Raw genomic sequence first — 15496 nt, 5'->3', positions numbered from 1 at the left:
CTCTGTCTATGCTAGGTGAGCGCTACCGGCAGGGTAGCGTTCTTATACCTTACAGCTTCGGCTGCTGTCCGTATCCTTACCTCTTAGGGGAGCGGACATAGGCAGGTGCCTGAGGCACATGGTCTGGCTGGGCCTTGTGATTGTACTCGTAGGTGGACGTTGCCGCTAGGGTAACGTTCCTTATACTGCGTCTGGCAGTTGTTCGTATCCTCGCACACTAGGGGAGCGAACAGAGGTAGGAGCTTTGTGCGGCTTACGCTGCTGTTCGTCTCTTTTGCACCACTAGAAGAGCGGACCTAGGCAGGTGCCATATCTAGTGGTTCGTGTCCTCGCACACTAGTGGAGCGAACGCAGGTAGGAGCTTTGTGCGGCTTACGCTGCTGTTCGTCTCTTTTGCACCACTAGAAGAGCGGACCTAGGTAGGTGCCATTTCGCACACATTGCCTTTGTCTCTGTGATTATTAACAGAGATCATTCCACACACCCTCCAAGTAAGGGAGGAATTGCTTTACTTTCTTATTATATCCTTCTGTGAGTTAACAGAGGTATTGCACTCTGCCATAGTCTGCAGCAAAGTCTTTGCACGGTGGACCCTGACTGTCTGATACTCCTTTCGGTTATTATCAGACAGCCCCCCGTAACATTAGGACTGAGCCAAGGGTCTGGCAGTTATGGCAGAATATCAGCAGTTACACCGTTACATACAAGTACTTGAGTCACGGCTCAAGAGTATAGAGGATAAACCTCAGACCATGGTGACATCTGCACATGATCCTCGACTTGCTCTACCAAACAGATATTCTGGCGATGCCAGATCATGTCGTGGTTTCATTAGTCAGTGTCAGATACACCTAGAGGTTAACTCTTCTCGCTTCTCTACGGAGAGGTCCAGAGTAGGCTTTATCATCTCCTTACTTCAGGACAAAGCCTTAGAATGGGCGACTCCCCTATGGGAGCGCTCTGATGTGGTTACTCTGAGACATCAAGACTTTCTTGATGCTCTTAAGGCGGTATTCATGGGTCCGCAGGTTACCCATGATGCGGCCCTGAGACTGTTAGATCTATCTCAGGGTTCGTTATCCACTAGTTCTTATGCCATTGCTTTTAGAACTCTGGTGGCAGAACTAGATTGGCCAGAGAAGGTGTTGATTCCTATCTTCTGGAGAGGGTTGGCTGGCTATGTCAAGGATGCCCTTGCTACTCGTGAAGTCCCTGCTTCTCTGGAGGACTTGATCACAGTAGCAACGAGGATCGATGTACGCCATAAGGAACGTAGACTCGAGGTCTCTTCCTCACGCCCTAAGCATCGGGCTATTCCAGTTGTTGAGGGTCCACTACCATCTTCCTCAGCATCTGAAACATCTCCCACTCCTATGGAGTTAGGTCATACGTTCTCCAGACTACGCAAGTCTGGTCCTCCTATATGTTACGTATGTCGTCAGGCTGGGCACTATGCCAACAAGTGTCCTAGTCGTCAGGGAAACTCCCTGGCCTAGTAACCATTAGAGGGGGGTTACTAGAGACGTCTTCTGCACCCTCTAAGTGTTGTATCCCAGGTCAGCTCTCGCTATCTGAGAATACATGGCCTATTATGGCTTTTGTGGATTCCGGAGCTGACGGGATTTTTGTGTCCTCAGGATTTGTAAAGGGACACAATATTCCCTCTATCATGTTAGAGGCGCCTATTCCTGTCCGTGTTGTTAATGGAACTATGTTGTCTGACTCCATTACATTGAGGACAGTTCCCTTGCGCCTTTCCCTGTCTCAGGGTCACATAGAGGAGATTTCTTTTCTTGTTTTGCCTGAGGGTATAGACGACGTCCTTCTGGGTCTTCCATGGCTTCGGACTCATGCTCCTCACATTGACTGGGAGTCTGACAGCATTATTAGTTGGGGTTCGAAATGTCAGTCCCGATGTCTTCCCTTACCACCTAAGGTCGTTGCAGTTGCATCAACTGATCTCTCTCCCATACCTACACCCTATTTGGATTTCGCTGACGTGTTCTCCAAACAGGGTGCTGAGGTTCTTCCACCCCATAGGCCGTATGACTGTGCCATAGACCTTATCCCAGGTTCGGTTCCACCTAAAGGCAGGGTTTACCCCCTGTCGATACCTGAGTCGGAGGCCATGTCGACCTATATAAGAGAGAGCTTAGAGAAGGGGTTCATTCGTAAGTCTGTCTCTCCCGCGGGAGCTGGGTTTTTCTTTGTTCGGAAGAAAGAGGGTGATTTGCGTCCCTGCATAGATTACAGGGGTCTCAACGCAATCACAATAAAGAACAAATACCCATTACCTTTAATTTCGGAGCTCTTTGACAGACTGAGAGGAGCTCAAGTTTTTACGAAGTTGGATCTGCGGGGTGCGTATAACTTGGTACGAATTCGAAAGGGTGACGAATGGAAGACCGCTTTTAACACCCGAGACGGTCACTATGAATACCTCGTCATGCCTTTTGGGTTATGTAATGCACCCGCAGTATTTCAGGACTTCGTAAATGATGTGTTCAGGGATTTACTGTTATCCTCAGTAGTGGTGTATCTGGACGACATCCTGATTTTTTCTCCTGATCTGGAGACTCATCGTCAGGATGTCGTTCGTGTCCTTTCCCGTTTAAGGGAGCACTCATTGTTTGCTAAACTCGAGAAATGTGTATTCGAGCAGTCCTCATTGCCTTTTTTGGGTTACATTATCTCACAAGAGGGTCTGGCTATGGATCCTGCGAAGCTCTCTGCTGTCCTGCAATGGTCCGAACCTCATTCCTTGAAGGCGGTGCAACGCTTCTTAGGATTTATAAATTATTACAGGCAGTTCATACCCCATTTTTCTACTTTGGTGGCCCCTTTGGTGGCCTTGACTAAGAAAGGTGCTAATCCCAAAGCCTGGTCTACTGAGACATCTCAGGCTTTTGAGGCAGTAAAAAGACACTTTTCAACTGCTCCCGTTCTTCAAAGACCCGATGAGAGTAAGCCCTTCCTCTTAGAGGTTGATGCCTCTTCAGTGGGTGCTGGTGCGGTCTTGTATCAAAAGAACGGTGCAGGTAGAAAAAGGCCGTGTTTCTTCTTTGCTAAAACCTTTTCACCGGCAGAGAGAAACTATACCATTGGGGATAGGGAACTGCTCGCCTTGAGATTAGCCTTGGAGGAGTGGCGTCACTTGCTGGAAGGAGCGAAACATCCTTTCCAGGTCTATACAGACCATAAGAATCTGACGTACTTACAAACCGCTCAGCGTCTGAATCCTCGCCAAGCCCGCTGGTCCTTGTTTTTCTCCCGCTTTCACTTCTCCATCAACTATTTGTCTGGGAGTAAGAATAACAAGGCAGACGCCCTGTCTCGCTCTATGCTTTCTACCCAGGAAGAGATTGACGAACCTCGTCTTATCCTTCCCTCCAGGGTTTTTCATACGCTCTCCCCTGTGACGTTAGACCAAATCCCACCGGGCAAGACATTTGTTCCGCCTGATCGACAGAATGATATACTGTCATGGGCCCACACCTCAAAGGTGGGTGGGCATTTTGGTATTAGGCGGACACGAGAGTTACTGGAGAGGTGGTATTGGTGGCCACACTTAGCCAGCCACGTCAAGAGATATGTCGGTTCCTGCTACTCGTGTGCTCGCAACCGTCCATTACGGCAGAGACCGGCTGGGCTCTTGCATCCTTTACCAGTGCCAGATAGACCATGGGAGGTGGTAGGCATGGACTTTGTGGGTGATCTTCCATGTTCACAGGGACATAGATTTGTGTGGGTCATTACGGACCATTTCTCCCGGATGGTTCATCTCGTACCGTTATCGAGAATCCCATCTTCCAGGGTACTAGCCAAACTATTCCTCAAGCATGTCTTTAGGCTTCATGGGATGCCAGATCGTATCATTTGTGATAGAGGCCCGCAATTTACTTCCCGTTTCTGGCGAGATCTTTGTAGCCTTCTGCAAATTGAGTTGAATCTCTCTTCGGCATACCATCCGGAGACTAATGGTTTGGTTGAACGTACCAATCAATCTATGATTATATACCTTCGACACTTTGTTGCTGAGAACCACGATAACTGGTCCTCCCTCCTACCCTGGGCAGAATTTGCCCTTAACAATTCGCTGGCTGAGGCCACTGGGCAGACACCGTTCGTACTCAATAATGGGCAACACCCTAGGGTACCGGTACCGTTTCCCGCTGCTGCACCTCCTCCTCTTGTGGCCGACTGGGCAACTAATGCCAGAGAGGTTTGGGATCGGACTCAAGAGTCGATCCAAGCAGCTAAGGACCGTATGAAGACGGTGTCCGATCGGTTTCGTCGCCCGGCTCCTGTCTTTTCTCCAGGGGACTTTGTGTAGCTCTCTGCAAAACACGTGAGACTTAGAGTGAGCTCTGTCAAATTTGCTCCTCGCTTCCTGGGTCCTTATGAGGTTCTTCGACAGGTAAATCCTGTAGTCTATCAATTGAAGTTACCTGTCCATCTTAGGATTCATGACAAATTCCATGTCTCACTGCTAAAGCCGGCTATTTTACCTCACGCTCGTGAAATGCACTCTCCTGCCTCTGATTCCTCTCGCTCTAGCTATGAGGTACGAGCCATAGTTGGTTCTAAGATGGTTAGAGGGCGCAGGTTCTTCTTGATAGATTGGGAGGGCTATGGCCCGGAACATCGCTCTTGGGAGCCTGAGGAGGCTGTCCATGCTCCCGACTTAGTTGCCGATTATCTGCGTCGCCGGGAGGGGGGCCCTTGAGGGGGAGGTACTGTTACGGTTGCTGCGAGCACTGGAGACTATGTCCAGATTTCTTGCTACTGCACATGTGCGAGCGCTGGAGACTAAGTCCAGATTTCTTGCTACTGCACATGTGCGAGCGCTGGAGACTAAGTCCAGATTTCTTGCTACTGCACATGTGCGAGCGCTGGAGACTAAGTCCAGATTTCTTGCTACTGCACATGTGCGAGCGCCAGAGACTAAGTCCAATCTTGGAGCCATTGCACATGTGCGGGTGACATCATCGCTGACACGAGGTCACATGTCTCTGACACCTTCTATGCCGATTGGTCGCTGGTCATGTGCTTGTGACGTCTTGCTCGGTGATAGGCCAGCATGACGTCACTCCTGTCGTTCTGGAAGCGGATTGGCTCTGGTGTCCTCCATCTTGGATGAGGCACAGAGTCTATATAAGACCCTGACACACGCCGCATGGTGCTCAGTCCTCTTGGTTCATGCATATGAGTAGACGCTCTGTGCGCGTTCCTCTAGGCATTCCTCTGTCTATGCTAGGTGAGCGCTACCGGCAGGGTAGCGTTCTTATACCTTACAGCTTCGGCTGCTGTCCGTATCCTTACCTCTTAGGGGAGCGGACATAGGCAGGTGCCTGAGGCACATGGTCTGGCTGGGCCTTGTGATTGTACTCGTAGGTGGACGTTGCCGCTAGGGTAACGTTCCTTATACTGCGTCTGGCAGTTGTTCGTATCCTCGCACACTAGGGGAGCGAACAGAGGTAGGAGCTTTGTGCGGCTTACGCTGCTGTTCGTCTCTTTTGCACCACTAGAAGAGCGGACCTAGGCAGGTGCCATATCTAGTGGTTCGTGTCCTCGCACACTAGTGGAGCGAACGCAGGTAGGAGCTTTGTGCGGCTTACGCTGCTGTTCGTCTCTTTTGCACCACTAGAAGAGCGGACCTAGGTAGGTGCCATTTCGCACACATTGCCTTTGTCTCTGTGATTATTAACAGAGATCATTCCACACACCCTCCAAGTAAGGGAGGAATTGCTTTACTTTCTTATTATATCCTTCTGTGAGTTAACAGAGGTATTGCACTCTGCCATAGTCTGCAGCAAAGTCTTTGCACGGTGGACCCTGACTGTCTGATACTCCTTTCGGTTATTATCAGACAGCCCCCCGTAACAGGAGTTGACAGATTCTCTATATACTACACCACACAGGAGAACTGACAGCTCATTTTAAAGACTCAAACACCTTAATCCCATGTTGAATAATAGGTTTGGATATTACAGCTTTAATTCCAATCCTGGGGTGCAGTAATGAAATCTGTTATAAGCTTTTGTCTCATATGTCAATACTTCTTATAGATAATTTTTATATTTTTTTTCCCTCCAGGGCACAATGATTTTCCCAATCATACATTCTATTCTCCGAGATAAAGCTTACTTTGAGAAACCAGGCGAGTTTTATCCAGAACATTTTCTTGACTCCAAAGGAAATTTCAAAAAGAACGAGGCCTTTGTTCCCTTCTCAATAGGTAATATTTATAAGGAATGATGTTTTCTTAGAAGGGTTTACAGCATATAAGTGCAGATAGCTGCATCTCAATGGACTTTATTCTTACAATTCTGTATTGCAAAATTGTTGTTGCTTCAATGTTGAAACCATACCGTATTGTGAAAGTAATTATGCTCCATATGTGGAGTTCATTTTTAAGACACATTTGAATTTTTTGACTCTTGTTTAAATGTACCAAAAATATATGAGGGAATCAATCTAAAAGGATTGCGTTTGTTTGGATTTGGTGAAACCGCAAATTTCAGGAAAATCATTCCACTATGACATTTAATTCGCGGTTTGCAATATAAAAAATGCCCGTCAACATTCCCACTCTGCTTTAGGCCTCTTTCACACGTCTGTGAAAAACAACGCACATTTTTCACGGACGTGTCAAAGGTGCGTATTGCCCTCGGTGTACCGTGTTTGTGGCTCACGTGTGTTCTCCGTGTGTTATCCGTGATAACACACGGAGAACGGGAACTTTCTGCTCACCTGTCCCTGGCTTCGCTGTCCGTGGTGCTGATCTTCAGTCTCCGGTCCTGCCGTCTCCCCGCTGCTGCTGCTTCCGGCCGCAGTGAAGTGAATATTCAATGAGCATAATGAGCGGCGGTCGGAAGCAAGTGACAGCTGCGACAGAGACTGCAGGGCTGGAGAAGGTGAGTAAAGTTTTTTTTTTTCTCACAGATACATGTGTTTTCTCTGGTGCGTGTCACACGGAACACATCCGTGTAGTCCGTTTGTTTTACGTGTGACCCGTTTGCGTTCCGTGTGACACCCGTGATGCCGGAGAAAACGGGGACATGTCTACGTGTGGAGCACACGGGCACACGTATGCTCCACACGTACACACGGTTCATGGCAGAATACGCACGTGAACGCAGACCCATTGATTTTAATGGGTCTACGTATGCCCGTCTCTCCGGTACGTGAGAAAACTGACCATACACGTATCGGAGTCATGGACGTGTGAAAGAGGCCTTATGCCTGTTTCAGACCTTAGTGATTCTGGTATGTATGTGCTAGTTTTGATACGTACCAGAATCACGGACATATGCAGACCCATTATAATCAATAGGTCTGCTCACACATCAGTGATTTTTCACTGACCGTGTCTCCATGCGGTGTACATGTGTGTCTTTGATTGCCGCACGGAGACATGTCCGTTTTTTTCTGACATCACTGATGTCCCACGGACCACATTTTGATGTGATCTGTGAAACACATACCAGAAAAACACAGACATTGAAGATAAAAAAAACATTTTCAACTCACCTTCTCCAGCGACGCTGTGTGCAGCCTCTGCTCTCTGCTGCATCTGAGCCGGCTCATGCATATTCATAAATGCAGCAAGAGCCGACCCAGAAGTAGCTGCAGCGGGGTCAGTGGTGACAGGAAACACAGCAGAGCCGGAGAGTTCAGCAACATGGAGAGCAGGAACAGAACAGGTGAGTTGATCGCCATGTGCAATCACCGAGTACGGATCATGTACCACGGATTGCACATGAACAACCCACGTGTGCCATGAATCACAGCACATGGAGGGACATATGCGTGTTTCACACGTCAGTGAAAAATGTCTGTGTTTTTCACTGACGTATGAAACAGGCTTTAGGATCAGAGACCAGGCTGTCGTTGTTTTGTATTGCTGCATGGCCTTCCCATAATGCCCTGCAGCTAAGACATGTAGTGGATTATCACAATTTGTACAATAATATCTTGGCCATCACAGATCATCAATTCCCAGCAGTGCAAAGTTTCTATGTCAGAGTAATTTTTAATCTTCAGAGTCACTGGATAAGTTTCTCTCCTCTGGAGTTGAAATTTTCATGGTCAGCGGGGTCCTCTTTCTCTCGTCTGTAGGGTGTAAGCTCTTATGGGGGGCAGGGTCCTCCTTCTCTCTCTTATATGATGGAAGCTCTTATGGTCAGTGGGGTCCTCTCTCTCTCCCATATAGTGTAAGCTCTTATGGTCAGCGGAGTACCTCTCTCTTTCTCTCTCTACTGCAGAGTGTAAGCTCTTATGGTCACCTCTCTCTCTCCTTTAGAGTGTCAACTCTTATGACAAGTGGGGTCCACTCTCTCTCTTCTGTATGGTCTAAGGTCTTATGGTCAGTGGGATCATCTCTCTCTCTCTCTCTCTCTCTCTCTCTCTCTCTCCTGTAGAATGTAAGCTCTTAAGGTCATTGGGGTCCACTTTCTCCTGTATAGTATAAGTTTTTATGGTCAGTGAGCACTTCTCTCTCCTGCAGAGTATAAGCTCTTATGGACAATGGAGTCCTCTCTTTCTCCTGTACAGTGTAAGCTGTTATGATTACAGCAATAAGTAAAGAGATAAGTGAGGCAAGCTAAAATAGGATTAAGGGAAGGAAAAGTGATGCGCCCCAGGGCTTTGGGTTACTCGGTACCGGGCCTGATATCACTGGGAAGTGTCACGGGTGTAATGGCCGGTGCCTGGTTCCGTGACCCTGGGTGTCTCTTTAAAAAGGGGGTATTTACAGGGGATGTAATGAAGAGTCTTTTGTGTCGCCACTTGCGGTATGTGGCTATATGAGAGGAGCCGCCGCTGCACAGTATCTCACTGCTGGGGCTGGTGTTATGGGCAGCTTGGATGGTATGTCCCTCTGCAAGTAGGGCTAGGTCTCAGGGGGTGAATGATGATGGTAGTTGCAGGATTATGCCAGAGTATAGAAAGAAGTCAGGCAACACAAGGGATTGCAAGTTAACTGGTCCTTTACTCACATTAGTAGCCTTGCAACCCAATGGAGGCTGGTCCTCACCAACTGGTTCCCTTAGTCCCTGTGCTGGTGTGGTGACCTGGTGGCTTTACTTCCCCTGCACCTGTCTGTAGTTGAAGGGTCCCCGTGGCTTGGAGCGTCTGGGGGTCCCCTCCTGGTTGTCTCTCTGGCTTGGCTCGTATGGCAAGCAGCTTGAACCTCTGTGGGTCAAATCTCTGTCCCCGTTCCCGGGCTCTCCCGTTGCTGCTGTGCGACGAACACTATGGTCAGAGAGGTCCTTGATGGTCCCCTGACTTGGCAAATTTATCAGGTCTGCCTGGAGTGTTTTCCTGATCTAGGGCTCTGCACCCCACCAGTGCTATTGTTCCTTGAGTACTCCGAAGTATTCTCCCTGCAACCAAACTCCTTGAGCCTGACAGGCCATAAACACTCCTTTCCCCGTCAGTACAGTTACGTCTGTCCTCTTTCACCTCCACTTACTGACTACCTGGCCCCTCCTCCCTGGTTGCTGACTAGTGGACTGGATCAGTCCCACCCCTAGGTGGCCATCCATTGGGTCCAACCCTAGCCTGTCACCCAGTCTGGGGGAAGGAAAACAGGGGTTTTTGTGTGGTTTTGGTGTGTCGTATTGTGGTGTTACCAGCACTGGTCTTCCAGGTCCCTGGGGGTAGGCTCTACATCTATGACTAGATGCAGTTCCCTGTAGCACCTGATAGCTCAGGGGCACTACAAAAGCATCACATAACTTCCACACAGCAATCTCCAGCTATGGCTGCATAAATGACTTCTTACTCCACAGTTCACAAGTCCACTCCTGAGGCCTAGGTACAGCAAACTATCACTGGCAACTCCCTTAGCTGAGAAGAGGGTATTTATAGCACAGGTTAATGGGAAACTCAGAACAGCTGAGACCCAGGTTTTTATCCTGAATTAGTTAACCCTTGCAGCACTGGATTAAGGAGGATCTGTAAAGCCAGCAGTTTTAACATGTGCATGTGTGCGTGTAGCTCTGTGCTATGATCTCCTGACACCTGAAATAGAGGAGAACACTCTCTGTTGTGGCACCCTCATGACATACTGACCATTTCCTATGTCACTAACAACCTCTGCAGGCAATCACTGGTAACTGGTTTCTGAGTCAAGGGGCCCGTTCTTATAAACTCTTTGCTGTAGAACTTTCAATAGACCCAGTGTTCCTCCAATGCTGCAAAGGCAATGTTAAATCTACTTGCAGCATAGGAATCTCAATTTTTGGACCATAAGTGCAACCTTTCTGATGATCCAAGCTGTCAAATAACAGAATTGCACTATTCCCCCCAGCAATCCTAAAAATTGGAAGTTAGACAAACTAACATTACCATGTATCTGTCAATGATGCATGGTAATGAGGTAATTATCGCTTACTCACTTTTATTGCGGAATCTGTGGCTGGCATGGTAAAATTTGGGTATCAATAATAGGTGCAGTATTTATGGTATGACTGACAGACTATTATTCGAGGAAGTCATAGCTGATGCACTTCTATTAGGGCATGGTTTTTAGTATTTATAGGTTCGGCTCTGTTTTTTTGGCAGAGAATAAAGTCTCTCTCAGTAATATATTCCAAGCCCCTGATACCAGAGGATACTGTAGATGACAAAGCTGGGTTGCTGGCTGCTGATAAGGGTGCTTTACACGCTGCAACATCGCTACCGATATATCGTCGGGGTCACGTCGTTAGTGACGCACATCCGGCGCCGGTAGCGACTTCGCAGCGTGTGACACCAAGGAGCGACGATCAACAATCGCAAAAGCGTCCAAAAACAGTGATCGTTGACACGTCGCTCCTTTCCTTAATATCGTTGCTGCTGCAGGTACGATGTTGTTCGTCGTTTCTGCGGCATTACACATACCTATGTGTGACACCACAGGAACGACAAACATCTCCTTACCTGCGTCCACCGGCAATGCGAAAGGAAGGAGGTGGGCGAGATGTTACGTCCCGCTCATCTCCGCCCCTCCGCTTTTATTGGACGGCTGCCGTGTGATGTTGCTGTGACGCCGCACGAACCGCCCCCTTAGAAAGGAGACGGATCGCTGGCCAGAGCGACGTTGCAGGGAAGGTAAGGCCGTGTGATGGGTGTAAGTGATGTTGTGCAGCACGGGCAGCGATTTGCCCGTGTCACACAACTGACGGGGGCGGGTACGCTCGCTAGCGTGTAAAGTACCCTTTAGGGACTGGATTTAAGAGACCGATATTTAAACTGCTGCTATTCCACCTCCCGTGCCCTTCTCCCTCAGGCATCACATGATGGAGAGACATCTTTGTACGATCCTTCCAAAACTCCTTCACCAGGCACAAGTGCAACATGGCCCCAAATAGAATTTGGCATACAACACAAGAACATTTTAAGGCTGTTCAGTTAAAATTCACTTGTGTACATCAGCCCACCTTATTGCAGAATATGGAATTGCTGAAATTATAGTGATAGGTTGATGAGGAGACGAAAAAGTGTAATTGTAATGACAAATAACCTAATTGGGTTTCCAAATATAACCAAAGTAACAGATGTTAAAATAAGTGTTGTGATGCTAGTCACTACTTACGGGCAGTATGGACAGAAGGATAGTCAGACAAGCCATGGTCAGGAAACAGGGAGTATGCAAACACAGTCAAGTCACAGGCTGAGGATCAGAATTCCAGGAAAGTATGTATTTGATACAGGGAGCAGACAGAGATGTGGTCAGGTAATGGTCCAAGGTCAGAAGCCAGGAGGTCACAACAAGAACAGGGAGCTGACAGAGAAGAGTCAATAAACAGTCCGGGGTCAGGAAGCCTAGATTAGAACACTAACACAAACAGGAGCCAAAAGCACAACTGAAGAACCAGGAAGTATGACTGGAGAAGTTCTGGGAAAGCATGCTCAGCAATTACCAGGAACAAGGAGCACCTGATCAAGCGCCTCCCAGAACCTGCATGGAAACCTTGTGCAGATAAACAACCTGTCAGCAAGTGCTCAAGAAACAACGCTGAGCATTACACATTTAAAATGCTTTGTATAAAGGAAATATATAACTGCCGGCTCCAGAGTTGAGAAGAACGTGGCAGAACATAACCAGTGTGCAAAATGCTCCACACAACGGAACCGTGACAAGTGTCAGTCACAACAGATCAAAGCCCCAAAACCCAATAACAAATATTTATGAAATGTTATTTCTTTCCAGTTGTGATCTCAAGTCATTAACCATATTCTATCATTGTTTTCTATTCTTCCTCGCAGGTAGACGAAGCTGTGCTGGAGAAACCTTAGCCAAGATGGAGCTGTTCATTTTCTTTACAACATTATTACAAAATTTTACTTTCCAGCCCATACCTGGAGCCAAACTGGACCTCACCCCGGCATTAGGAGCTACTAACGCCCCCAAACCCTTTGAGATCTGTGCGATATATCGGAGATAGACTATGTTATCAGTCACTGCTGACATGAGACTGCTGTATATCACTAGTTCGCCCTCAAATGTGCCATGAATGTTTTTGGAATTTACAGCTCTGTTATTTGTCATTTTAGGTAAGAGAGAATGACTGTTGTGGCTTTGTATGGCATAACAGATTTAAAAGTATTTTTGGTACAAAGTTCCAAATCTCCTGCATAATTAAGGACTTAAATGATAAAATTCTGACTGCCTACAGCTGACACTAGAGGGAGATAAGGAGACTACTGAATACAAAATGCTCCTTCTAGTTGTGGCTCCATGTAGATACTATTTTAAAGTGTCTGTCAAGAATTTTAAGAAAAGGGCAAAACATAGTATAAAATAAAACAGCATCTGGTAAATTCCCTGCTGTTCTTGTATAGAATCATAGAAGGGTTGAGTTGGAAGGGACCTCAAGGGCCATCGGGTCAAGCCCCCTGCGAGTTCAGGCTTTCCTAAATCATCCCAGCTATTTGTTTATCCAGTTTCCGCTTGAAGATTTCCATGGATTGAGAGCTTACCACCTCCTGTGGTAGCCTGTTCCACTCTCTGACCGCCCTCTCTGCCTCCCGCCTGTTCCACTCTCTGACTGCCCTCACTGTCAGAAAGTTTTTTCTAATGTCTAATCTGAATCTCCTTCCTTTTAGTTTCATCCCACTGCTTCTTGTACTTCCTTGTGCTAATGAGAATAAGATAGTGCTGGTGCTCTGATGGTTCCCGCAGGTCCTGAAAAGTGTCTTCATGTATATCATTTACTGTATATGATTGCTGCAGCCAAAGTTTAGCCTGAGTGGTCACATGTTGTACATGCAATCATTACAGTTAAGGATACTAATTGGCCCCAAGGTTTTTTTTTAATGTAATATAAAAGATTTCTTGGCATTTAAACCCAGGACAAACCCTTATGAGTCCATTATGGTTGTGTTCATGGAATTTAGTAAAAAAAATAATTGCATGTGTAGAAATTCCTGGAATATAAACACCAAAATTATTTAAATTAATTGTATTTTTTTATATATATACATGTATAATAAATGTTTACCAAAAAATAATAACCCAGAACCCATGGGTGTTTCCGACTCTGTGGATTTTGTTGTTTTTGTTGCTAATGCTCCTCAAAATATAATGAAAAAAAAAAGAAATAAGAATTAAAGTGAACCTGTCAGGTGCAATACACACCCAAAATCACGAGCAGTTCTGGGTGCATATTGCTAATCCCTGCCTAACTGTCCCAGGCTATAGTTATAGAAAAAGTATTTTTAAAGATTACTTATGATATTCTAATGAGGCCAGTGACTAGTTGCAAGAGTGTTACTTCTGTCGCGGGCGGAGGAGGGGACGCTGCGCTCTCCCACTGCTCGGGTGCGGCTGCTGCTGCTCGGTGGTGGCTCGAGCGGTGGGCCCGGATCCCGGGGACTCGAGCGGCGCTCCTCGCCCGTGAGTGAAAAGGGGATTTGATTGGATGGTGGGGATTTGGTTATTGTCCATGACGCCACCCACGGTTGTGGTGAAGTTGGTGACACCACCGCTGCTCTGGACAGGGATCCCGGGAGCGGTGACAGGGAGCAGCTTTGATGTTAGTTCTCCCCTCCGTGGGTAGGGGGTTGGTTGTCCCGGGGCCCGGTGATGGGGTAGGGATGGATGGCAGGTGGGTTACGGGGCCTGGCGAGATGCAGGGTCGCGGGGGCAGTGCTGTGCCGCACGGCACGGTGGTACTCACTCAGCCAATGATGAGGACACAGTTCTCGGTAAAACACACGGCTGGATGGACGGGTCCCACAGACGGCTGCGGTTTTGTTTCTCTCAGCAGGTTGATGCCTTTCCCTGCACCTGTGTACTGTAAACGGTCCCAATGGGTTCCCACCGGTAACCCGCTCCCCAGCTTGGATGGTTGCTGGAGGAGCCCCTTTTGCCCGCAGGCTCTGGCCCTGGGAACTTTAGCCTTGGCAGTGACTGTGTTTCCCTCTCTCGGTTGGACGGTTGCCTTCTCACGGGACTTGGCTGCTGGGAAACCCAGGAGGTTCCCTTCGCTAATGATTTCGGCAAATTCACAGCAACTCCTAGCCTTGCCGGGGTCCGTAAGCCCCTGCCAGATGGTGCTGACTTCTCTTTGCATAACGGTCCAGTATCGCCGGGCAACCGCCCACCCACGGTTCTTACGGTTAGCTCCAATAGGCCACTCCTGCAGATGGTCACCACCGTCTGCCAACCTTGCTGATCCGTCCGGGCCACACACCCAGACCAACTTCAGGCTGCTCAACTGCTACTTTCCGTCCTCTCACTTTCACTTCCAAAACAAAACTGTTTTTCCCGCCTCCAGGACTGTAAACTCCTCGGGGGCGGGGCCAACCGCCTGGCCCACCCCCTGGTGTGGACATCAGCCCCTGGAGGAAGGCAACAAGGGTTTTTGTCTGACTTTGGTGTACCTGACCGGGAGTGTGGGGTGTGTTTGTGTTGTTCTCTGTGGCCCCTGGCTTGTCCAGGGCGCCACATTCCCCCTTAGTAAAATGCAGACCGTCCGCGGGCTGCCCGTCCATCACCGGTTTTATTTTCACAACTGAAAAAGATAACGGTAAAACAGGGATTACAAGTATAATAACATCTTCGCACATCGGGAGATACGCTTACTTAAACGTTGCTAAATGGTTACGGCTTCCGCTGTCTCCCACCCAAGCAACCTGGCCCTGATGCTGCCCCTAAGCAAACAGGCAGCACCCCTTGACCCCAGTCCAGCACAAGTTGCCCGAGCGGGTTCTGTCCTTTTCAGGGGACCCACGTCCATGGGGAACCCTCTGAAACCCCCAGAGGATCGCCACCAGTTCCGGTGGTGGCTGGGCCCCAGCCTGCTCCACTGTGGGCCCTTCCTCCAATCTGCCTCTCCGGAGGCGGTAACGGTGAAAGCCATAAAACATATTTTATTTACATGCCACAAGTTTGTGGTTGCCCTGCTAGTTCTCGGGCTTGTTCGTAATAGTTTCATAATTTGAAAAAGGGGGGGTCCCAACGGGGACCAGTTGCCGGCAACGACCGGTTCTCAATCAGGCTGAC

The 15496-nt window shown here is 48.2% G+C and overlaps 1 protein-coding gene across 1 annotated transcript in view; it reads left to right on the top strand.

Annotated features, from left to right (window-relative positions):
• Positions 1–13503, top strand: part of LOC142297018 (cytochrome P450 2C14-like) — a 61468-nt gene extending 47965 nt beyond the window's left edge. Inside the window, exons 9-10 of the mRNA XM_075341228.1 lie at positions 6097–6238; positions 12256–13503. Coding sequence (XP_075197343.1) covers positions 6097–6238; positions 12256–12434 — 321 coding nt within the window. The 3' untranslated portion in view covers positions 12435–13503. The remainder of the gene's footprint in view (positions 1–6096; positions 6239–12255) is intronic.
• The last annotated feature ends 1993 nt before the right edge of the window (positions 13504–15496 follow it).

This window comes from Anomaloglossus baeobatrachus, chromosome 3, assembly GCF_048569485.1.
Source record: "Anomaloglossus baeobatrachus isolate aAnoBae1 chromosome 3, aAnoBae1.hap1, whole genome shotgun sequence".
NCBI classification, from domain to species: Eukaryota; Metazoa; Chordata; class Amphibia; order Anura; family Aromobatidae; genus Anomaloglossus; species Anomaloglossus baeobatrachus.
The sequence above is the reverse complement of the archived record's forward strand: the minus strand, read 5'-3'. Positions and strand labels throughout refer to the sequence as shown.